Source organism: Puma concolor, chromosome B2 (assembly GCF_028749965.1).
Source record: "Puma concolor isolate L17-30 chromosome B2, mPumCon1.1.hap2, whole genome shotgun sequence".
NCBI classification, from domain to species: Eukaryota; Metazoa; Chordata; class Mammalia; order Carnivora; family Felidae; genus Puma; species Puma concolor.
Genome location: NC_141671.1, coordinates 100,288,665 through 100,314,562, shown reverse-complemented (window position 1 = coordinate 100,314,562; position 25,898 = coordinate 100,288,665). Strand labels below are relative to the sequence as shown.

The 25,898-nt window shown below is 43.8% G+C and overlaps 1 protein-coding gene across 1 annotated transcript in view; it reads right to left on the bottom strand.

The window, feature by feature from the left end:
• LOC112862683 (uncharacterized) overlaps positions 1 to 25,898 on the bottom strand; it is a 187,853-nt gene that overhangs the window by 12,023 nt on the left and 149,932 nt on the right. Inside the window, exons 36-42 of the mRNA XM_086707547.1 lie at positions 24,766 to 24,886; positions 13,795 to 13,904; positions 5,707 to 5,856; positions 4,764 to 4,817; positions 3,722 to 3,889; positions 1,708 to 1,860; positions 826 to 957 (exon numbers count right to left, since the gene is read on the bottom strand). Coding sequence (XP_086563673.1) covers positions 826 to 957; positions 1,708 to 1,860; positions 3,722 to 3,889; positions 4,764 to 4,817; positions 5,707 to 5,856; positions 13,795 to 13,904; positions 24,766 to 24,886 — 888 coding nt within the window. The remainder of the gene's footprint in view (positions 1 to 825; positions 958 to 1,707; positions 1,861 to 3,721; positions 3,890 to 4,763; positions 4,818 to 5,706; positions 5,857 to 13,794; positions 13,905 to 24,765; positions 24,887 to 25,898) is intronic.

The window sequence follows — 25,898 nt, the reverse complement described above, 5'->3', positions numbered from 1 at the left end:
AGTAAGATAGGAAATAAGTTTCCTTTCCATAGTTTTCATTTCAGAAGAGTCTCTAAACCCCTTCATTATCCATCATTTTTAAAAACTTCCGGTAGAGGGGTACTTGGGTGGCTCAGTTGGCTCAGGCATGATCTCACGGTTTGTGAGTTCGAGCCTCAGGTCAGGGTCACTGTTGTCATTGTCCGAGCCTACTTCAGATCCTCTGTCTCCCTCTCTCTCTGCCCCTCCCTGACTCATGTTCTTGTTCTCTGTCTCTCTTAAAAATAAATAAACATTAAAAAAAAAAAAAACCACTTCTGGTAGAAAGAAGCTCTAGTCGCCTTCTCTGTGTCCTCACTGAAGAACAGTGTGGCAGAGCAAATAGGGACTTTCAGAAACACTAAGTGAAAGTTTCCAAACCACTATTTCTATGTGCTTTGGTTCCAATTTGCCTTGAAGCTGATTTTCCACTTATTTTGTTACTCCATTTTCCTCAGATAATCATGTCTGAAAACTCAAAGATTTACGGTGTTTGGATGAAGCTGCCTCAAACCCTTGGTGATGTCTCCCCTCCATTTTTCCCCTTTTCTCATGCTAGACTCTCTGTTCTCCCATTTGCTTCTTTGCCATTGGCTTCTGGCTCTTTCCTATTTCTCTGGGGGCTCTGACATTCAGTCACTTCCCTGGAAAACTCCCCGACTGTCGACTGTCGACTGTCAGATCCGTTAAGATGGTTGGTCTTGCCAACACCAGGGCAAGACCAGCCCCCCAGGTCAGCCAGCCCCCCACCTCGTCAGTCACTCCCTGCTGTGCGGGGTGGGCGGGCCTCCCTCTCCTAACACTCACCTTCTCTGCCCTGTTCAGCTGGCCCTGGAAGCGAGCCCGCTGCACAGCCAACCTCCAGTGGCCCAGGCTCCTCACTTTGCACACCAGGGCAGACAGGCGGCAGTTGTCTTGCTCCAAGGCGCGCAGCTGCTCCTGCTGAGAAAGGCTTACTTTCAGAAAACTCTGCCCCCATGGGAAGGGCACAGATTCTAACATCAGAGACAGGCCTTGGGGCACCTGGGTGGCTCAGCCTTTTTTTTTTTTTTCTGATGTTTATTTATTTATTTTGAAAGAGAGTGAGAGTGCAAGTGGGGGAGGGGCAGAGAGAGGAGAGAGAGAATCCTACGCGGGCTCCACACTGTCAGTGCAGAGCCCTGGGGAGGGGTGGAGAGGCTTGATATCACAAACTGTGAGATCATGACCTGACTGGAAATGTGGAAATCAAGAGTCGAAGAGTCGGATGCTTAACCGACTGAGACACCCAGGCGCCCCAAGCGTCTGACTCTTGGTTTTGGCTCAGGTCATGATCTCACAGTCTGTGAGTTTGAGTCCCGTGTCAGGCTCTGTGCTGGCAGTGAAGAGCCTGCCTGGGATTCTCTCTCCCTCTCTCTCTGCCCCTCCCCCACTCACATATTTTTTTTCTCTGTCTCTCTGTCTCTGTCTCTCTGTCTCTGTCTCTCTCTCTCACACACACACACACAATAAATAAAAACTTTAAAAAGAAAAAAAAAAAACGTGCCTTCCAGAAGATAACACAAGTGTGCTGTGAGCCCTGGTGCCCTTTTAAAATGTCTGATGCAATGCTTTCTCAGGGAAACCAGACTGGAATGCATACAGAGTGAGCGGTAGGGTCAGATGCTGAGATGAAATGCTGATATCCTATCGCTAAATGAAATCACGTACTTTGGCTGGGTTTTCTTTCATTCCTTCATCAGGTCTGGCAGAGCCCCATTTTTTCTTTAGGGCCTTCATATTGTCAATCCCTTCTGTTCTTACTTCGCCAATGAGCTCACACACTTTCTGGATCAAATTCATCTGATTCTCATCCAGTTTTTCCTGCAAATTGCAGACTCAAGTTCAGGAAGGACAGTAGAGGAAGAGTCATTTTGCCTTCTAAAAGCTAACTTTCAGAAATGATTTCACATGGAAAAAAAAATCATCCACCCAATTATTCTATCAGGTATTATCTGGAAGTCTCCCTATCAGCCCCCTTTACTATTGTCTTCAGTCCACAGGGCTTCATCAGATAGACCCTACATGTCTTAGAGCCTAAGTTACCAGATGCCAAGTTAAGTTGAATGGATAGAAGAGTGGAAGGTCACAGGTGGAAAACTGAGTCACTCCTCCTCCTCCAAAGGGTTACTTGAGAATTTGAACCTAGGGGTTTTTGCAATCAGGTTGACTCAGCAGAATCTGACCAGATAAAACACTATATAGATGAGCCACTAATGAGGAACTACATTAAAAATACAGTAGAGGAAGGAATCAGGCTGGCTACTTTCCCATTTCGGTTTTAGCAGAAGTCTCATTATGAAATAGTCTGTTCTGAATGGCTTGTGGATAACAGCTTTTGGTGGAACAGCTTGATCATTGCTAAGTACAACTACAGACCCAGCATCCTCCAGTGAAGGGTAGAGTTGGGTGTCCTCTCATCTCTGAACCATTTTCCTGGAGAGGAAAGCAGGAAGATAGTGCCCAGCTGGGCAGCCATGGCAGGAAGTCTGGCTCCTGGCCACACAGAGAAAGCTTCCCCACCTACTTAAGAGTCTGGGGTAGAACAGAGAGTCTCTGCTTCAGGTGGCCTGCAGAACTAGGTTAGCCTGGGAGAAGTAGAGAATCCACTTTCTGTCTAGGAATCTGGCATAAGTTAAAAAAAAAATTAAGAAATTTTTCAATAATTTCATACCTGGAAGATGACTTAGCAATTCCAGACTTCACTGTCTGTTCTCCTGCAATACCAGGCCCAATGCATTTTGGTTTCGATTCTTTAATATTTGTAAGCACTTGTGTTTTATGGACCCTTCATAAGTGAGGAGGAATCTCTGGTCCTCTCTGGAATGACCATGCCAAGGCAGAGCTCTGGTGGAAGCTCCTGTCAATGTAACAACTTCAGGGACCCAGAATCCTCCAGGAGAGACAGTGAAGTAAGGACCCACTGGGGGCTGGCTCTGGGAAACATCCAATAGCAAGAGAGGGGGCGGGTTTGTAGTGAAATTCACAATTTTGGGGCAGCTGGACCAGGCTCTGTGATGGCCCATTTTAGGCATGGGGCCTCCATCTTATAGCTCTTCAGACATCATAAGAAAGTGACAGGCTTCTACAGTGCCGTGGGCACACAGGCACCCCATTGCTCCTTTTCTGGATGGACCTTCACTTACAGGTCAGCAGCTGCCCGACACTGGACGTGAGAGAAAGACTGGTGGGCATTTGAAGGCCAGAAAAAAATCACTGACAGCTAATTCAAATTCTGAATCTGTCCAGTGAGCTTTCAGGAGGTGCCAGTTGCTACCTACACCAGGGTCTGTCCTGGCTTAGAGCACTGCACTCTCCTGCTTGGATGGTCACACTCAGTAGACAAACAGTGATATTAACCATTGGGGGTTTTGGAGAAGACACCCCCCACCTGTCCTTCACAGCAATCAGATGGCAACAATGGCCCTTGGCAGCAGAGTGGGGAAAACAGCAAATAACTAAATTACCTAAAATTTAGTGTCTATCGTGGTAAAATAATGAGAACCCATCGCTGACCCCCTCTCTGAAGTGAACACTCAGAGCCAGAGAATTCTTGGGCCCAACAGGCTCTGGTTACCACAAAGCCCATTCTGTCATTGTGACCACTCTGTGTTCAGTGGCTGTGGAGGTCATTAACACTTGGCTCCCACAGGACTGTCCAGACGTCCGACACAGGGTCACTTACTTTTATGTCTAAACATGTCATAAACAGAGCCTGAACTAATGCTTCATATTCTTCTTGGGCTTCTTTTCTAATCTTCTCTTTGAGATTCAGATTTTCTTCTTCCAAATCTGTGAGTCGAGCTCTCAGAGCAGTGATTTCCATGATCATATTATGACTGAGCTCTGCAACCTAACAGCACAAATATTGTTTAATGGAAAATAACTCAAAAATTCCAAACTGTCACTACAAAATAGTTCTTTGCATATCAGCGTCGAATTTGCTCTTCTACCTTGAAGCTGATGAAAGAGGTGAACATCCTGTTGTACAAATATGGGTGGCAGAATTGAAGGTTGGTTTATGGGTCTCAGAACGGTGCCAGACGTATAATAGGTATTCAATAAATGGTTGCCTATTATATGAGGGCATATATATAAGTGTTCCCAGAAGAGGCACATTTAAGCACTTTAAAAAAAAAATTTTTTTTTTAACGTTTATTTATTTTTGGAACAGAGAGAGACAGAGCATGAACGGGGGAGGGGCAGAGAGAGAGGGAGACACAGAATCGGAAACAGGCTCCAGGCTCTGAGCCATCAGCCCAGAGCCCGACGTGGGGCTCGAACTCACGGACTGCAAGATCGTGACCTGAGCTGAAGTCGGACGCTTAACTGACTGAGCCACCCAGGCGCCCCTTTAAGCACTTTTTAATCGGATAAAATACTTCCGCTCTCTTGGTCTCCATTTGCAAATTGGCCTTTCTTGACACCTCAGCCTCAATACCTCTTGTTTGGGGGAAAAGTCCTCTGCCCCAACCCAAAAAATAGCAAGAAAAATATAAGTCAAAGCAATACAAAAAACAACAACCACCAAAAAGCTAAGAAAAAGAAAGCCCTTATTGCTTAAAAAGTGAAAACACACTCCTTAGGTGTTTCTGCAGTGGATCTTCATTGATGGGACTTCTACAGGGCACAAGAAAATAATACTAGGAAGTTTCCTGTCTTCCTACTGTTGAGATTGTGGATCTGTGAGGTGGAGAAGAGAAACTTTTTGGTAATAACTAACCTACCTGACCAGCTTTGTCTTCAGGAGGACCCGAACCTCTTCGTATAAGATCTAATTCCTGAAGAGGAGAAAAGAATGTACAACCAAACTCAACCATTTGTTCTTCCAACCATGGCTCAGTTCAGGACACCATGCTCCAGACACCTCCCATTTGTGTTAATGGAGCTTCATTTTGAGCTCCTTAAGCTCCACCTGGAGTCAGGACTGTGCTTGTGGTCCCATCGGATTTTAGGATGCCCAACATGAGATCTAAAGGCAGCATGAACTTCCAGGTGTCCACACTAATGCAGAAGACTTGGCTATGTGGATAAGCCAAACTGGGGGTGAGGCCAAGACTCGTTTGATATTTGAATGCTTCATTTGATTTTTTTTTCAGGCTTTTGCACTTTTCTTAGGTGAAAAGTAAAATTACACCAAACCTCTGAAGCAATCCATTTTAAAACGGTGTGCAATTAGGACAGGAGAAGTGACCCTTGGATCCCACCAGTGGGATCTCATTTTAAGGAAGTCTCATTAATGAGACCCATGAAGTGCATCCTGAAGACAGAGTTTATTCAAGGATCCTGGCTTCTAGGCTAGACCATGGACAGCACAAGGTACTTTGGGGTTGCTTAGGTGGGAAGGTCAGTTATGCATTTTCCCTGGGGGAGGGAAGGGGGTGCGGGGGTGGGGTGGCGACCTGTTCCTTTGTCGCTAACTTTTTATATTCTCCACTAGACACCTCCAAAGCACACAACCCAGTGTTTCTGAGCCATCACTCTTGCAGCTGATAATACCAGAGCCCAAGAAAATGAGCCAGTGAGAAGAGACATTGGAGAGTACCAATCATTCTCAGTTCTTGCATAAGAACACCTCCCCTACCCTCTGTTCTATTCTCTTTGGAGTAACTCCCAGGCTTTCCTATCCACACCTTCCCCATCACACTTCCTGTCTCTCTGGGAACGTACTTGTTCTTTCTGGCAGAGCTTCTGCCTAGCATGCTCCAACACATGCTCGTAATACATGGAGTAGCTCTCGAAGTTGCTGCGTTCTCTTGCCATCACATCACAACCCAGGGAAAGGAGGCAGGCCTCAAGGTGCTCTTTCCTGAAAGTGATCTGAAAAGGAAGGGGCATCATTCATAGCAGCTCCAGCAGGACAGCCTCACTGTGCCAGGGCTCATGGCACACGTTGCCTTGGCTCACAGACCCATGTCTAGTTCTCCTCCATAGAAAACATGGGCTCTACCCTTCCAAGTCTCTCTTTCAAGTCTGCTCTTAGTATTTGCAGGGCGGGGACAAGAGTACAAATGGAGGCCCACCTGCCACATACCTAAGCATTCTAGATGCTTAAAGGTTGGAAATCAAACTAACAAACTATTAATTCTCCTACTTTGAAAAATAGATCTTCAAAATTGTTTGGAAGGTCAGGCTTGGACGTCTGTGTTCTATGCTGAAATGTGGTGATGTGGAGTGAGCTGGTCACCAACCTAGAGTTTACAGCATGACACCCTTCTCTTTCTACCTCTGGCTTCACGTCATACTGTAGAGGGCCCTCACATGCATGTAAATGGACAGTCAGCTGTCTATGCCTCTACACAGCCACCCTTGACTACTCCTTAGGCCAGGGTATGCACACTGGCAGTAAGGTCCACTCTCCCTCTGGGGAGCAGGATCTGGGGACTTTCCAGGGAGAATTCCAGGGTCCCAGGTACCTGAAGTGTGGTCTAGAAGGAGGGCCAGGGATCTGAGTGGGCATGTCCCCTTGGCTGTGGGTATTTCTCACCCTGTGAGGAAGAGTGAAAGGAGAAAAACCAGAGGGGCTCTCTGAAGTATGAGCACCTGGCAGGGACCCCTCTAGCTCTGATTGAAGGGTCATACTGCTCATTCTCTTGGCAGTCCCATTTCTTCCCCTTTCTCTAAGAAATTGGGCATCCTTTTGAAGAGATAACCATTAAGGAACAGAAGAAGAGTCCACCCCTCCAAGGCAAGGTTAGATTTAATCTGTGGAGAGAAATGGGAACCAATATGTAGAAGATATGACCAACCTACCTTGACTAGGGCCTGCATGTCTATGAGTGTTTTTGTGTGTCTCTATGTGTCTGTATCAGTGAGTGCATCTGTGTGCATTTAAGGATATGATTGTGCGCCTGTGTCTGTATGCATTAGTGTATATGTGTATGTGTATCTATGTCTCTCATGTATGTCTCTGTGAATGTCTGTATATATCTCTGTGTCTATGTGTGACCCTTTGTGTGTATCACTGAGTGTGTCTGTGTGTGTATCTGGGGGTCTTTGGGGGCCCAATCCAAGACCCAGCCTGCAGGCTTACATGAGCTTTATCTGTGATACTTCAGGGTCACGAGGGCTCCAGGCTTAGTGGCAGTCTGCCACAGAAGCTAAGCTGTCCTTCTGGGGTGGGTCCTGTGGCCCAGTGAGCCCCAGTTCATGGTCCTATCAGTGCAACCTCAGTGTCCCCACTGACTTTCAGAGAAAGCACAGCCAGGCTTTGTCAAGGCAAGTTATTGAGGCAAAGTAGCAGAGACGGAAAATAGTGATAAAATGCAGTACTGATGGAGGGAAACAGCCTGCTCACCACTGCTGATGGCAAGGGTGATCAATGTGGCATTCTGGAGGGCAGACTAGCTGTATCTGTGAAAAGATTTTATTTATTTATTTATTTATTTATTTATTTATTTATTTATTTATTTATTTTTTTAATTTTTTTTCAACGTTTTTTGTTTATTTTTGGGACAGAGAGAGACAGAGCATGAACGGGGGAGGGGCAGAGAGAGAGGGAGACACAGAATTGGAAACAGGCTCCAGGCTCCGAGCCATCAGCCCAGAGCCTGACGCAGGGCTCGAACTCACGGACCACGAGATTGTGACCTGGCTGAAGTCGGACGCTTAACCGACTGCGCCACCCAGGCGCCCCTGTATCTGTGAAAAGATTTTAAAATGTTCATGCCCTTTGGCTCAGTAATTCCTCTTCTAGAACTTTATCTTTAGGGGATGATAAAAGTGATACACAAAAATATATGTAAACAGATGTCCTTGATCTTTCTAACAGAAGAGAGAAATGGCAACAACCAAAAGTGACTAATAAAGGGAAACAGGTTGAATATTTTTCATCCATCTGTACAATGAAATATCAAACCGCCACCAAAAATTATGCTGTGCACATATGTTTATTGACAGAGGAACATGTTGATAACATGTACTCAAGTGAAAAAAAAGTACACTACAATAAAAGGGCATATAGAATAATCTAACTTGGCTTAAAAAATGTTGATGAATGAAAAAAAACTATAAATGAAGTTTGGAAGGAAATATGCGAAACACTAATAGTAGTTATCAATGAGGGTAAGCTAATGAGTGTATTTTCTAATATATCATATTTCTATTTTCTAATATAATCATAACATGTTTATATAATGAAGATAATTATATATAAAATGTACAAATAAACAAAATGTATAACCTAATGAAAAGATAGTAAAGCTTTTGTAAAGATCATGATCCACAGCAGCTTGGCAAGGCACACTGAAGAGATGTAGAATGGAAACAGTGGATGAACACCTCTGCTCATGGGGGATTTCATGAGCAGGGCCAGGCAATCAGAGGAGGACACATAGCCTCCCTCTCTCATTCTCTGGGGCTTCCTCAAGGGGCCCCTTTTAGTGGAATAGGATTTGGGGCAATCTAACCTGCTCTGGAAAGTGATCAGTAAGACAGTTGGACTTAGCTTTTGACACCAAGGCAAAGGGAATCAAGATTGATGGCCCTTGACTTCTTTATGGTGAAAGGGTCAAGGCTATGTGAACTTAGTAACGACAAAGGAAATACTTCCCAGACAAAGTATGATGAAAGCCTGAAACGTTGAGACATTGCGAAACCACATTAAAGGCCATCAAGGCTGGTGACCCTTTCCAGGTGGCCTGGACCCAGTGCTTGGAATCGGCCACAGTGACTCACCCCTTGCTGTCCTGGACAGCAGTGTCTGGATCCGACTGTGCCAGCCAGGCCTCCAACGGCTTTTTAGCAGGGCAAACACTTCTCAAACTAATGTCATTATAGCCACCATAGTAGATATAGGATCCCAAACAAACAGAAATGCAGACTTGAACCACAATGGCCCTCTACCATTCCCTCTTAGCCAGTGTGATATTTTACCTAGTAAGGGTGAGGCACCTCTGGGTGAGTCTCTGTGTTACACCACAGAGGTAGGAATGGCCAGGAGCCCCCTTGGGTATCCCTGGAGGCCAGAGAAATTGTGTTGCTTCCTTCCCTCAGTGGTTCTGTTGGGGCCTCAGGAGATTGAGCTGAAAGATCAACTCAAGAGGATGATGCATAGAGGGTGAGTGTGAAGGCAAGGAGAGGGGATAAGGGCCCAGCCAGAGCATTTGCAGTGGGGACATGGAGTGGGGAGCAAGTCTGAGGTGGGGCAGACAGGAAACTGTTATTGACAGGTGACAGAGAGTTACAGGGAGACTCCTAAGCTCCTAGGAGTCTCTCTCTCCAAGTGAACTTTGATTTTGCAGACTTACTCAGCCTTCCAGAGGCAGCCTTTGGAGCTGCCTGAACAGCATCTGCTGTGGGACTACAGCCTGTGTGGCTTCTATTGACATAATTTTTTCTATGAACCCTACGCGGGGCTCAAATTCACCAACTGTAAGATCATGACCTGATCTGAAGTGGGACACTCAACCTACTGAGCCACCCAGGTGTCCCCAGAGCAATTTGTTTCTTAAAAGCTGTTCTGCAGCCTACTCTTGCCTTCCTAGGTCACTAAATGCCAGCTCTGTGCCAAAATGCAGCATGAAGTGGTTCATCTGCCAACTTCCCCTTCAAGGCAGGCCCCTGGCTTCCATAAAAACTACAGAGTGAAAATCATGTTCTCCAGTGGCCTGATTCCTTCACCAACAGTTAAATCTGAGCTATGATGAATGGCACTGGCTGGAAAAGCACCAGATTGCCCCATAAACTGATCTAGAGAGCCAGCCTGGGGTGAAGCATGGCAGGTGCTAGGCCTTGTTATGGCAAAAGTCTGGCTCTGCTGGAAGCAAATTGCCCTTCTGTGGTTTGCTTCTTCTTGAAGCCCCTCATAATTCATCTAGTATCTATCAGGCACATACAAGGTGTTTTGATGATGTTTATAAAACCCACCTCTGCTGACAAGATGCTTCAATGATTTCCCACTGACTCTAGGATAACATCCAAACTCCTAAGGATTGCCTACAATGTCATTCAGCAACTGGCCCTGCCCACTTTTTCAGTGTCTTCTTTTGAACTCTGCTATACTCCCTTCTTAGATTGCTCTGCCTTCCTTCTTCAACCCCTCTTCATCTGGCCAACTCTTATTTGTGCCTTAAGACTTGGCCCAAACAACACCTCCTCCAGGAAGTCTTCCCCATTTCTTCCCTACCTGCTAGCTGGGTTATATCCCCTGTGTATGCCTCTTTCAAAGCATTTAACATGAAGTGCCTTTTCTTGACACTCCTGGGTCACCTGGTTCCATAAGTTCTTTGAGGGCAAGAACTGTACCTTTTGCCTTTAATCTAACAAAGTGCCTAGAAAAAAATAGGAGATCTATAAATACTTGGTAAATGAGTGAATGACTTTTGACATATGAATGGAGATGGTTCTGGAATCCACACAACAGACTATTATAGTTCTGATTTGCCATAAGGGTCAGTCTCTAACTTCAGGTCGGTGTGTTTAGTATGACATTTGAGCAAGATGTTAGAACTGATGGTGAAAGGCTGTTTTTCTAGAATTTGGGGAGGGAAGCAAAGATCACTAGAGGCCAATATGGACTCAAGAAAAATCAGGTCAGATTAACCCTTCCTCAGAAAATATATAGCACTTGAAGTGTATCTGGATTTCAGCAGGACATCTAAAAGGTTTCTCCACTGGACCTTGTGGACCAGTGGAGAACACAGGCTGGGTGACAGTACAACTGGATGGGCTTCTGACCACTGAAAGACTGTGTCCAAAGAGTGTGGTCAGCCTGAAGGTGACCATAGGGGTAGCACAAGGATTGGGACCTGTCCTGGCATACATGGTTAGTAATGACTTGAATGAGAATACTGAGGGCAGGCTGACAAGAACCTGGGAGAGGGAGAGAGTGCTGAATGATAAAAATCCAGATTTTTAAGGATTTTAAGAAGTTCACCGTGGACCAAGTTGAACAAGACCAAGGCTAATAATATGGCAGCAGCAGGATGCCTGAAGGCAATGTGGGCTTCAGGTGACTGTCAGCCTAATAAGTCATCTGTGACGTGGCTCCCAATACCAGGCACACTCATGGGCATTAATCAAAGGGCACACAGGACAAGTGCACTCTTTGCCGGTCAGACAATCTTGAACTTAGAGGGGACTGACCAGGATGGTAGAGTTGCTCATATAAAGTGATCAAAGGAAAGGAAGGCAGTTTAGTCTGAAGAAGAGAAGGCTGGGCTCAGGTCCTCAATGTATGCGTGTGCGGTCTGTACTTGGTACAGAAGCACCCAGTTTAGGGAGGAGCGTGGCGCCTGCTCTCTTTCCTAGTCCATGTGCCCTGGCTTGGACTGCACCCGTCTGGAGGAAGGGGTGACTATTTGTAATCCACCGCGCAGAGGTGCACCTGTCTGGGTTTGTGCTACTAGAGCAGGCCCCTCATTGTAATTGTACGGAGGCTTCACACATGCCAGCAGTGGCAGTAATTGAGCTTCTCTGACTGACCTGCCCTTAGATATCCAAAGGCTTGTTGTGAGGGGTCAGAACCATGATCTGTGGTGTTCCAGGGACAGAACTAGGATCCACGATGGAGGTGGTGGAAGGCCAAATCCAGCTCAGTAAAAGCTGCTTGAAATATGAGCTGCCAGGGGCGCCTGGGTGGCGCAGTCGGTTAGGCGTCCGACTTCAGCCAGGTCACGATCTCGCGGTCCGTGAGTTCGAGCCCCGCGTCGGGCTCTGGGCTGATGGCTCAGAGCCTGGAGCCTGTTTCCGATTCTGTGTCTCCCTCTCTCTCTGCCCCTCCCCCGTTCATGCTCTGTCTCTCTCTGTTCCAAAAATAAATAAACGTTTAAAAAAAAAATTTTTAATAAAAAAAAAAAAAAAAAAAGAAATATGAGCTGCCAGGAATGGCTGGGGATACGGGGTGGGCTTGGAAGAGAGTGAGTTCCCTGTCTTTGCAGATCATTCAGAAAAGGCTAGAAGTCCACCAGGCATAGAATTTGGAGGGGTCTAATGTCCTGGCGTCTCATTATTCCAAGACACTGGCAGGCAGGTACCAACCTGATCAGTGTGCCTTGAGTTTCAGTCACACCTGATATGGGTTTGTCCTAATACTCTCATTTCTTTCCTAGATGACCCCATCTTCAGTGTTGGAGTAAAGTGTATGCATAGGAGGGGAGCAGATCTTGAGCTACAACCTTCTTGTTTGTTTTTATTGTAGTAAAATATATGTAACGTAAAATTTGCCATTTAAACCATTTATTTTTGTAAGTAGGCTCCACACCCAGCATGGAGCCCAATGTGGGGCTTGAACTCACAACCCTGATATCATGGCCTGAGCTGAAATCAAGAGTCAAACGCTTAACCAACTGAGCCATCCAGGCACCCCCATTTAAACTATTTTTCAGTGTAAAGTCCAGTGGTATTCACACTGTTGCACAATCGATCTCTAGAACTGTCTTCAGCTTGCAAAACTGAAATTCTTATACCCACTGAACACCAACTCCCCATTCGCCCTCCCCCCAGCTCCTAACAACCACCATTCTACTTTCTGTCTCCATGAATTTGACTACTGTGGGTGCCTCATATAAGTGGAATCGTGCAGAATTTATGCTTTTGTGACTGGCTTTTTTCACTGAGCATAAGGTCTTCAAGGTGCATCCATGATGAAGCATGTGTCAGGGTTGCCTTCCTTTTTTTAAAGGAGAGGCACAACAGTCTGTGCTTCAAACACGTTTCTGAGCATGCCCTGCCCTAATCACCTCTGTATCTCTGGTTGAGAATCTCTGAGCTGCAGAGACCAAAAGGGACCATTTCACCCATTCATCAGAATACACAGTACTACATTTGGGTATCATTGAAAGCTTAAATGAAATACATGTAAATAAATCATTAAGCTCTGAGGAAAAATGTATCCCCAACCAAGCTAGTGAATTCTCTGTCTCGTAATTAAAAACTGAAGTGTTGTTAATAAAATTACGGGGAATATTTGAAGAACTTAGAAAAATATAAATTTGAGGGAAATGTTGTTTTAAAAAATTAGGTATGTTTTGCTAAATCAGGTTTTTAAAGAAATGGTTGAATTTCAAAGGCAACTGGATTTGTTTCTACCTAATGTACTTATGTTTAATTTGTTAATGATCCTAAAAGCTCTGCTATGGCCAAATATCCACATACACTCTCTTATCTTGCCTTTTCAGCACTATTTAGGAATAGTCAAGAGTAAACAGTTGAAAACTTTAAGGACTGTGTGTATGTATATTGTATGTATTAAGTACATATTATTGTTAAATATATATTATATAGACTTGTTATGGATTCAAATAGATATATACCAAAAATTGTTGAAACTGGTTTGCTTTGTGGAGAGGAAACGGGATGGTGGAATAAGGAGGGTTGGAAATGTTACCTTTCTGTTGTTTGTTTGTTTGTTTGTTTGTTTTTTTGTATTGTACATTTTAAAAATGTTTTCCAGTTAGTGGAATTATTGGCTATTTTAGTTTCTCTCTTTTAAGTTTTGAATATTAAAAAATCAATGCAGGAAATGTTGCTAAAACAACTCATTCATCAACAAACTCCAAGGTTACTTTAAAAAGTTGGCTGAATCTGAAATTAGTCAACATGCATCTTCGAATTTCTCTCTTCTAATTTATTAGAAATCAGTCTTTTCCCAAAATTAAAATTATAACAAGTGATTGCTACTTTAAGCCTGAGTGTTCATATATTCATTCTAAGGGAATAAGGGAAGCATTGGGAAATGGGTCAAGGGGAAAGTCTTCTTTGCTTGGGTTAATGTTACAAAAAAAATACACTCCAAAATGACTAACTTTCAATACATACCTCTAGTCCACCATCCTGGTAATTTTCCATTAATCTCTGTACAAATTTTTCAACTATTTGTGGTCTGATAACTGAAAAGTTTTCTTTCATGACATGGTGCTTCCAAAGGTCTAGGGGGAGAAACATAATGATGCTAGTATCATGAAACACTGAACAATGATTAATGGCATTACACTGGACACAAGAAGCTGTTATTTCCAAATCCACAAAACTTAACGGGTGAGGAGGGGGGAGGGGAGGAAGTGGCTGAGGACACAGGGTCCTCCAGAACATAGGAATAAGGAAGATCTACAACAAGAGTCCTAATGAAAAGATTTGGAAAAGTATCTCTGAAGCCCCACGAACAATATTCTGTTATCCTAACTAATGATCCCAAATCAAATGTTATTATTGATCCTACATGATATCTATTTTCACTAAGTCATTAAGTATCTGAACAATTATTTTGGCCTAATATAGTTAACATAAATAAATGAAGAGCTATTATAGTTACAGCTACAGACTAGAAATGTTGAGGGCTGACAGGCTATGAACTTTAGCTCCTGGATTGAAGCAGCAATAGGCTGACACATACAAGATGAGGCATACATGCATTTATTCAGAGAAGCATTGTTTAGGACAGCAGAAGCTTGGAAGCAACATATAAACTATGGTATTCCAATGGAATAGTATGCATCTCTGGAAAGAAACCTCCCCATGTGCTAATAGGAAAAGAACCATAGATTTTTTTTCCAATTTTTTTAATGTTTATTTTTATTTTTTAGAGATAGAGAGACAGAGCATGAGCGGGGGGGGGGGGGGCAGAGAGAGAGATAGATGGAGACACAGTATCTGAAGCAGGCTCTAGGCTCTGAGCTGTCAGCAAAGAGCCTGATGCGGGGCTTGAGCCCACGAACCATGAGATCATGACCTGAGCCGAAGTTGGACACTTAACCGACTGAGCCACCCAGGTGCCCTAAGAACTCTTGATTTCTATGTGAAAAATGCAAGGTGAAGAAAAGTGAATATAACATGTTATGTTTTATAACAAAGACATGATAAATATTAAATGAGGGGATATCCCCTCAAGCCTACTCAAGATTATTGCTCCAGAATGCCAGTGTTCTCCAATATCACTTCTCCCCTCTTTCTTGGATCATTCACAATAGTTCACGTTATCTCTCCCACCTCATAAAATCCTGCTTTTGACCCCACTTCCCCTGTCAGCTATTGCTTCATTTTTTTTGCTCCCTTTTTAGCAAAACTCTCAGGAAGAAAGGCCTATCCTGGCTGGCTGTGACTTCTCTCCAAATCCTTCGTAAGCCCACTCACCCAGCTTTCCTCCCCATCACTCCCCTGAACCTGATTTTGTTATAAACACCAGTGACCTCAACATGACTAAAAACATTGTTTTTACCTGACTACCAGAAGCATTTCACACAATTTGTCACATTCCTTCTGCTTGAGAAACTTTCATCACTAGATGTTGGGACACCACTGTCCTAGTTTTCCTCTACCTCAGTGTCTGCTCCTTCTAAGTCCCTTTTGCTGGTTCTCCTTGTCCTCTCCCCCAGCTCTCTTTTTGTTTGTTTTGTTTTAAGTTTATTTATTTTGAGACAGAGAGAGAGAGATAGAGAGAGCAAGAGAGCAGGGGAGGGGCATAGAGAGAGGGAGAGAGAGAGAATTCCAAGCAGACTCCATGCTGTCAGTGCAGAGCCTGACAGGGCTCGAATTCATGAACCGTGAGATTATGACCTGAGCCGAAATCAAGAGTCAGACACTTAACGGACTGAGCCACCCAGGCTCCCCTCCCCACCCCGGAACTTAACATAAGAGTGTCCTAGGACTCAGCCCTTGGTTCACCTCCTTTTTTTCTATCTACGCTCACTTCCTTGGCTATCTTATGTAGTCTCATAGCTAAATACCATCCATATGCGGACAACCTTCAAATTGAGATCTAATACTCACTTGGCATCTCTTCTTGGATGTCTAAAAGGGTTTTCTTTTCGTTTTTTAAAACTAATTAATTATATTTTGAGATAGAGAGACAGAGGGAGAGTGAGAGAGAGAATCCTAAGAAGTCTTGATCTCACGACTGTGAGATCATGACCTGAGCCAAAATTGAGTTGGATGCTTAACTAACTGAGCCACCCAGGCACCCCTAAAAGGTATTTCAAACATCACTTGTGCATAATTAAATTCTTTATTTTTTTTAACTTTTTTCTTTTAAATGTTTATTTATTCTTGAGAGAGAGACAGAGTGTGAGCGGGAGAAGGGCAGAGAGAGAGGGAGACACAGAATCCAAAGAAGGCTCCAGGCTCCGAACTGTCAGCACAGAGCCTGACACAGGGCTTGACCTCACAAAATGTGAGATCATGACCCGAGCCGAAGTTGGCCGCTTAACCTACTGAGCCACCCAGGCGCCCTAATCTTTGAACTTCTCTCCCTAATTTTCCATCTCAGCTAATGGCAATTCTATTTTCCCAATTGCACAGGTCAAAAATCTTGGGAGTTTTATCATGGACTCTTCTCTTTCCCCACACCCAACACACAATCCATTAGTAGTTACTTCAAAAACATGCCCTGAATCTGACCACTTAATACTTTCACTGCTCCCAACCTTGTTTGAGCCACCATCTCCCCTTGCTGGGATTATTGTAGTGGCCTCCAAAGCAGCCTCTCCCTTCTTCTATCCTTTTTCCTTTACAGTCCATTCTCAACACAGCAGCCAGAGACACGCCATTAACATATGCCAGATCAAAATCTGGGACAGGCACTGCCTCACACTCGGAGCAAACACTAAGAATAGGCCCTGCATGATCCACTCTCTCTCTTTTCACCCTTCCTCTCTGACTTCACCTCCTCCTTCTTTCCCACTCTCTCTCCACTCCGGCTACGGGTCTTTCTGCTTCATAAACATGGTAGGCACACTCTGCTCAAGTCCCTTGGATGGACTGTTCTTCTGTCTGGGATGCTCTTCCCGCAGATACCCACGTAGCTAACTCCCTCACCTCCTTCAAACTTTGCTCAATATGTCACTTTCTCCCTGAAGTCTATCCTGACCGTCCTATTTAAAATTGCAATGCGCTCCCTTCAAACCTCCATACGCCATCCTCCTTACTCCATTGTTTTCTTACTTCTTGTGTTACTTATTATCTGTGTATCCTCTTCTAGATGATAAACTCCACAAGAGTAAGGAGTTTTACTCCATGACAGTAAGGTTGTACCCCAAAATGGTGCCTAAAATATAGTAGTGTGTAACATACTAGGTGCTCAATAAATAGATAATTGAATGAAAGAATGAATTAGTGTAGGCATAAAGAAGCACCCTTAGGATATATTAAAAACTAATAAAAATGCCTACTTGGGGTGGCAAAAGGGGATCAGTGGTAGCAACTTGATCTCTAAATATGTATATTGTTGTATCGTTTTGAGTTTTAACCAGGTGAATGTTTTAGCTGTTAAAAAAAATCAAACTTAAAAACAACAGGACGGTGCTGGAGCAGTGGAAATATGTCAACACTCCTTAACTTCCATATGGAAGAGCAAAAGCACATGTGTATGTTTAATTACGTTGGGTAGGGCCTACTTCCTTGTGCATGGCCCCAGGGGAGTCTTGAAACAAAGAGAAACCTATGGAGTCAGAGATAGAAGCCAAGCCCTGCCCCACTCCCTTTTCTGCTGTGGGGGTTCTGGCCATCAGCAAGAGTACACACAAGGCCACTCCCTGTCGCCAGCTGTTTCTAATTTCAGACGTGATTTCATACTCATACTTTCATTTTTCTGACAGGAGACTCGGTACACACAAGAGGAAACATCCAGCACAATCCTCTCAGAAATGTGGATATGACAATGCAGGAGTACCTGGTATTTGCAATTACGTTGTTTACTGGGTGGTCCTGAGTTTGAAAATGGGGTTCCACGATTCTTCTACAATTGGCTACTTTCCATCACGAACATATAAATCTGACTTTGTTTTTCCTTTAGGACAATAAAGGTGATTAGACATAACACCATTGTCCTGGTACAGCTGAAGTGGAAAATCTAAAAAAAAGTTAATGTGCCTAGAAGTTCACACTTCTTAAGATGTTTAAGACTTTTGTACGTCTAAGCTTTGACAAAATGGAGTTCATGTATGCTTCAGAAATTTTTCAGACACAGAATTGGATACTTTTTCCAGGGTAATTGAGTGGTAGGTCTCTGGCTTATGGAAAAGCTTGGCAAGGGACCACATCTGCCACATACTTCTGGTTTGGGGACTGTCAGCTGGCAAATGCCCACAGAGCTGGTTTGGGTTTAGCTCTGGGGCTCAGCTGAAGGGGAAGTATTTTACCAGAGTGCTGGAAATCTTTCCACCGTGCTTCTTCCTCATGAGTTCAAGTTCAGACATACAAGTACATCTGTAGGCAGGCGTCAGGGGAAGCCAGGGAGAATAGAATTCATCCAAGAGAAGTAATTTCTAGCCAAGCAGAGTTGGTGTTCTCTAAATGTGTCTCATTTTCATTGTGTGTTGTGTTTGTGGCTTCTCTGAGATGAAGCAGTTTTTGACACTAGCATGGAGGTGGGAAAGAGACGGCACACTGGGGGTCAAATTAGGGTTTTGTTCTTTCCTTTCATTCTGTGCCCAGGTCCTTTGGCTGGAGGAAACTTTGACTTCCTCCTCGCCAAACCACTTCCCCTCTCTCCCTCTATGAATGCTCCCCCCACCCCTATGCAGCCTCCTCCCTCTAGGAAGCGTATCTTGGTTTGGTAGCATTTCACTTCTCTAACACAACCACCGGCCTCTGTGCCTGAGTGGCTCCTGGGTCCTGAGCCAAGCAGAACTGAAACTTGAAGGCACACAACTGCCAACCAAGGTTGTTCTCCTGACCACCAGGGTTCCCCCAGAAGGTGGGTAGGTTGAAACCTATTGCTTTAAGCAATGTATTTTGTACTCCTGTGTTTCTCAAACTGCTCCCCAGAACGGTTGAGTTGATGATAGATATTCCCAAGGGGAGAAAAGGGTTCTGTGGTCAAATAAAGGTAAAGAACATTTCATACTCTCTCTCCTGGAGATTTATAGTGCACAGTAGGATAGTAAAGGCTCTGAGGTCTAGAGCAAAGAAATCTTTTTAGCATTATTTACCACAAGTTTCCCAAACTTCTTTGACAACAGATAAAACCTTTCTCCCACAACCCCTGCAAAACGCAGTAGAAATCCTCTTATCCAATCAAGACTAAGAGTTGGTTGATCAAAAGAAGTCTGATAAACCAGAGAATGCTTAAAAAATGACATGTAGTACCTTAAACATTTTATTTAACTTAAAAATACATAAATATACAAACATTTGCCAATTTTCTAATATAGAACTTAGGTCTTTCCTTTGTATGTGCCCACACATTGGAGTTCTGTACTATCTTTTCTCTTTTTTTTAAAAAAAATTTTTTTTTCAACGTTTATTTATTTTGGGGACAGAGAGAGACAGAGCATGAACGGGGGAGGGGCAGAGAGAGAGGGAGACACAGAATCAGAAACAGGCTCCAGGCTCTGAGCCATCAGCCCAGAGCCCGACGCGGGGCTCGAACTCACGGACCGCGAGATCGTGACCTGGCTGAAGTCGGACGCTTAACCGACTGCGCCACCCAGGCGCCCCTATACTATCTTTTTTCTATAAATCATAACACATAGTACATGGTCTACAATTCCTAGTGTGTGTTTTTTTGTGTTTGTTTGTTTACTTGTTTCTTTCTTTTTATGAAGAAAAAATAAAAAGACCACGAAAAAATCCAAATGTGTCATTTTTTAAGGGCAGTTTTAAGTCCATAGAAAAACTGAGCAGATGGGTACAGAGAGTTCCCATATATTCCCTGCCCCCTTCACCTCCAACACACAGCCTCCCCAACTATCAACATCCCACACCAGTGTGGTATGTCTGTCATAACTGATGAGCATACACTAACATGTTATTATCACCCAAAGTCCATAGTTTACATTACAGTTCACAATCTTGGTGAAACTATGGGTTTGACAAATGTATAATTGGCGTCTATCCACTATTATATTATCATAAAGAATAGTTTCACTGCCCTAAAATCCCCGTGTTCTGCCTGTTCATCTTTCTCTCCCCTCTAACCCTTTGGCAACCACTGATCTTTTTGCTATCTCCATGGTTCTGCCTTTTCTTGAATGTCATATGGTTGGAATCATGCAATGTGTAGCCTTTTCAGGTGGGCTTCTTTCACTTAGTAATGTGCATTTTTATGCACATTGTCTTTTCATGGTTTGATAGCTCATTTCTTTTTAGCATTAAATAATATTCCATTGACTGGATGTACCACAGTTTATCCATTTCAACTTGTTTTTTTTTAAGTTTATTTATTTAGAGAGAGAGAGAGAGAGAGAGAGACAGAGCAAGATAGAGAGAGAACAAGAAGGGGAGGGGCAGAGAGGAGAGATAGAATCCCAAATAGGCTCCATGCCATCAGTGCACAGCCTGATGCAGGGCTCAATAATGACCTGAACCAAGATTGGGAGTTGGACACTTAACCAACTGCACCACCCAGGCACCCCTCAACTCGATTTTTACTGAGAAGATCTCTTTTTGTACTCCCATTTCATTGATTTATATAATACTGAATTAAATTACTCACACACAATGACAAATAAAAGTGGCATAAACCGGTTTGAAGCAAACAATGATCAGTGAAGCTAGGTAAACACAGGCAATCCAAAGACTGTGATTAACGACTATTTTGCCGGCTTGTGTTAAGAAGGGAATGGGAAGCTTCAGGCAGCCTGGGAGTCTGTTAGTGCAAGGTGCATGAGAGAACTCCTGCCCTAGAATGTTGGGGAACTTGTGTTCTAAGGCACACTGCTGGGAATGCTGGCCTCGGCCACCCTCTTTTAAGTGTTTGGATTGTGCTTCCCTTAAGCAAAACATTTTTGTCCACTCACTGTTAACATATGTATATTTGTGTATTTCTAACTACCTACAACACTATCACTGGCTAATACTGTATTGTATGATGTACTCAGGGCCAGGCTCATTAACAATGAGAATGGAGCTCAGTCTACATTCCTAGAGTTTTCTTGACCTTTTGAAATTTTTTGTCTGACTTCTTATCAGATGTGGTTAACTTATCTTTTTTAACCTCATACTGTGGCTGAAGATAAGCATGTACCAGGATTAGAAATGTCTTTACTATTACTTTTTTCTTTTTTTTTTTTTTAATTTTTAATGTTTATTTTATTTTTGAGAGAGAGAGACAGAGTGTGAGTGGGGGAGGGGCAGAGAGAGAGGGAGACACAGAATCTGAAGCAGGCTCCAGGCTCTGAGCTGTCAGCACAGAGCCTGACGCAGGGCTCAAACTCACAAACCATGAGATCGTGACCTGAGCTGAAGTTGAGCCACCCAGGCACCCCTGTCTTTACTATTTCTTAGTGCTTGCTTGTGGATTGCCTCCAAGTGGTCACTTCAGGACACCTCAGTGTGTAGTGTGACATGTGACTTCTTACATATGGATTTAATCTACTTAGAAGTTTTAATATCTTCTTCCCACACTCCTGGGATATACGCACTCCACTTTGGAGACTGCTGACCTTATAAATGTTCAGAGAAATTGAGAAAATTAATTAAAAATGACTTGAATGCTAAAATGCTAAATATGGAGAATAGCAGAGCCTTTTTGAATCAGTGGAACCCATCTCTATGCTAAGCCAAGCCCTGAAGCTGAATAAGATTGTCTGGAGCTGCTTTTTAAAGCTCCCAGGGGAGCACTAGTTCAGCTATCACAAACCAACACTGGAAGAGGTATGGCTGCTGCATTTTCGGATGCTCACTGACAAACTGGAAACCCATTCAGAAGCTCTAGAAGAAGACTAAGCTCCAAGACAAGGTGGGAAAGAGGGAAAAGATAGAGAGGTATTAGAGGGCTGATTTCTGGCAGGCACAAACATAGACACCAGAGTTGTCCAACAGGGAACGAGGAGACCCTGAGGGAAGGACAAGAGCCTGGCATGTCCCCTGGATCTCAATAGTCTCCATTCCCAACTCCCTCTGTAGAAATTCCTAACCCCAAGGTAACCTTGACCTCAAAGGGCGGCCCATGTCGGAAGCCCCATCCACTATGACTGCTTTTTGCACTGAGATGAGCAGTAGGAAGGTGGAGATTCCAAGGTTTTATTGCCTTCTTCGAAGTTTCCTAGCCCACAAAGGTCTCAGGAAGACTACACTGAAGAACACCGGGCACACAGTGGGGACTCCATCACTTGCACTGAGGGAACTCACTACAGGAGGATACTCACATTGAGTCAACAATAAGAAAACACCCTCACTATTGGCATTTACATGCACATGAGTACAGAATTTGAACAAGAGTTTACAATTGGCCAGTACACTCTAGCCAAAGTAAGTTTTGATAATATCTTTTTTTAAAATTAACGTTTATTTATTTTTGAGACAGAAAGAGACAGAGCATGAATGGGGGAGGGTCAGAGAGAGAGGGAGACACAGAATCTGAAACAGGCTCCAGGCTCTGAGCTGTCAGCACAGAGCCCGACGCGGGGCTCGAACTCAAGGACCGCGAGATCATGACCTGAGCCGAAGTCGGACGCTTAACCGACTGAGCCACCCAGGCGCCCCTAAGTTTTGAAAATATCAATGTTAGCAGCGTTAAAAATAATTCTACCCCAGAGCAAAAGCATAAGAGACTCTTAAAAACTGAGAACAGGGGCGCCTGGGTGGCGCAGTCGGTTAAGCGTCCGACTTCAGCCAGGTCACGATCTCGCGGTCCGTGTGTTCGAGCCCCGTGTCGGGCTCTGGGCTGATGGCTCAGAGCCTGGAGCCTGTTTCCGATTCTGTGTCTCCCTCTCTCTCTGACCCTCCCCCGTTCATGCTCTGTCTCTCTCTGTCCCAAAAAAAAAATAAATAAACGTTGAAAAAAAAAATTAAAAAAAAAAAAAACTGAGAACAAACTGAGGGTTGATGGGGGGTGGGAGGGAGGGTAGGGTAGGTGATGGGTATTGAAGAGAGCATCTTTTGGGATGAGCACTGGGTGTTGTATGGAAACTAATTTGACAATAAATTTCATATAATAAAAATAAATAAATAAATAAATAAATAAATAAATAAAAAAAAATAACTCTACCCCGCTCCTCTGCCTAACTCCCACCAGCCCCTTATGGAGGCTCTTTCCAAGCACAGCTGACAGCACCCTGCACAAGGCAGCACACAGAGCCACAAAGCAAAAAAGTTTTGTCCCTTGCCCCCCATCTGGGTGTCTCATTAAACCACAGCCTGAAACATGAAGATGGTTGAACCTGCTGTGCACTTGTGGATTTTCTCCCAAGACTCAGAGGGGAGTTGCCTGGAAGCAGCCATCACAGCACAATAACACGTGCTTTTTGTGTCTTGTTAAATGTTCTGTAAATGAAGCTCAACCACACTCAGCTTTCTGGTGACATTCAGCTCTCTGGTGACACCCCTAGCCGAGAAGTGGCTTGCCCTCTCACTGCACAGCCTTCTGCCAAAGCCCTGTTCATAGAATTCAATTACTCGAAGCACTGATAAAATGACAATGTCTTAGGTGAGGACAGATGTTATTAATTAACATTATAATGTCTGTGGACTTTGTCTCAAGAAGAAAATCTAATTTAGTTTGCTAGTCAAACAACCCCTCCATGGTTCAAAGGTTGTGAGTTTTCCTACAGAATTAGTAGGAGTTAGGAGTAGACAGTTCAGACAGGACCAGCTACGTAATCTATGGCACGCTGTGCAAAATAAAAATGCAGGGCCTCTTTTCCAAAAAGCAGGGAAGAAAAGCACCATTATAGATACTAAAATATAGTGTTTTCTTTCTTCTGCAGTCTCTTTCTTGACCTGTCATGGTGTTTTTATTTGTTTTTAATGTTGTACTCCCTAGGCATGGGAATGCTTGTGAGGAGAGTGAGACACTCACTCCGAGGAGCTCTACCCTGTGACTGGGAGCATCAGTGCCTGTGTAGCTACTGAACTGAGGTTCTGTGCCCTGGCCAGGGGCGGAGAAGTTGAACCAGGCATCTTTCCTTCCCAGGGGCCCACTGTGGACAGGCAATCCCAAGGGTATTGTAGCCTCTGTCCTGGGATATTGTACAAATCTAAGGATAGGCAATAGGCTTGCTCCCACCGAGTCACCCATTAGATGTACCATGATGTTGCCAGACTAGGGTCATTGAGTTTTTACTAGGTACACATATCCCCATCCTCCTCCTGCTCAGCAACCGCCCCCCCTCCCTGGAGTGGAGGGCAGCAGCAATGGCCTGGTGGGGATGGTGAGGGGGAGATTAGGGGCGCCCAGGGTACTAGAGAGCAGACGGATAGGTAGCTAAGAGCCATTCGGCAAGGTGGGGAGGCAGTAAGAAGCAGGACTTCATGTAAGGCAAGGCTCCAAGTCTTGGTGCATTCTCCATTGACTCACTGGATTCCGCTTACAAAACACAAACTCTTAGTCAAAATTAAGAGTTTCAAGATGGCAGCCATAGAACATTAAGCCCCAAGTACCCCCTGAATCCTGTGTGAGTGTGCAGATCACATGTCCATGAAGTGACCCTGACTTTAGAGCTCAGATGAAAGGAAATAATTTTGATTACCTTCCCACCCCAAATACATGTGTTTGTAAGATTTTGACATTTATATGTTATATATATGTATAATACATACGTGCACTTAAACATATTACAAGTAAGAAAAGCTTATATGTTTTCCCCATTTCAACTTTATTTCAGTTATGAGTTAATCAACAGAGCTGAAACTGAACTTAACAAATGTTTTCTATTTAAAAGATTTTAAGTGGAAGGAAATATGTCAAAATGTTAATAGTTCTCTCTGGGCCAAGTTATTAAAAAGTAATTTTTATATCATTGTCTGGACATGATAGTACCTTTTTACCATGAAAATGACACATGGATTCCTTTCATAATTAGGAAAAAACCAATAAATGCTATTTTGTAAAGTAATAAAATAAACATACTTTACCTGTAGGGAGAGTACCCTGGTCCTTGGACTTTTCTGATACAACCAGTGCTCTTTCTGTCTTAACTTTTCTTAATACTTCCTGGATCATATGAATTTCAAGATTTTCCAGAAGCTTCTGAAGCTAGAGTAAGAAGTTTGAGTCACTTTCTACACTCAGCTTATACTCTAAGCTCCCAAGTCACATTCCTGCAGAAGGGTCTGGGATTAGGTGCTGTCCCTTAGCTACTTTCTCCCGGGGAAGACGAAAGAGTTCCTTTCCTGGATTTCTAAGTACTTCTGCGACCGTAGATATACCTCTTTGGGGATCAGCATCTTTTCCTGGTCCACATCCCCACTGATAAAACATAGCCTTTTATTTATTTATTTTTATTATTTTATTTTATTTTTTTAAACCAAGTTCTGCTAAATTGCAAAGTGCTCAATGTCTGAGGTGACCTCATGTGTTTGGGGGTCTCTAAATGTGGCCAGGAATTTCATGAGCTGTTATTACAAGAGAAACCCCTGGGCCTGAAACTTGATTTAGATATCCAGAGGGATTTCATGAGAAGATTAAAATTCTAAACATGACCAATAGAAAATTTTCCCAATAACCATGAACCCTTACTTTATCCATTATGCTTGTTGGGCCCACATTTCTCCCTGTCAGAGGACCCCAGGTACTAGAGAGAACCGGGATTCAGAAGGGTAAGCAAGGGGATTTGGGACTGGGATGTGTGTATGTTGGAGGCGGGGGAGTTGAATTCTCCTTGATGTTCAGGGGACATGAATCTCTGCGTTGACACTCAAACAGCTAGAGGTTTTGTTTGCCTGTGACAGTGAGCACAGCCACATTGGGTCTATGTCCTAGGACAAAGGTAAACAAACACTTGGAAAAACAGCCTCTCACATAGATCATCTAGCATACACCAAATGGATTAGTGCATAAATTGCGTGGTCTTACTCTCAGAAAAAAAAAATCACAGGAGCTATTTTAAATACATTCCATTGCCATGGGTGTGGGGGGGGGCAGATAATTGTGTGCCAGATTTTATGTTGTTTTTTTTTTCAGTTTATTTATTTGTTTTGAGAGAGACAGAGACAGTGCAAGTGGGGGAGGGGCAGAGAGAGAGTGAGAGAGAGAATCCTAAGCAGGC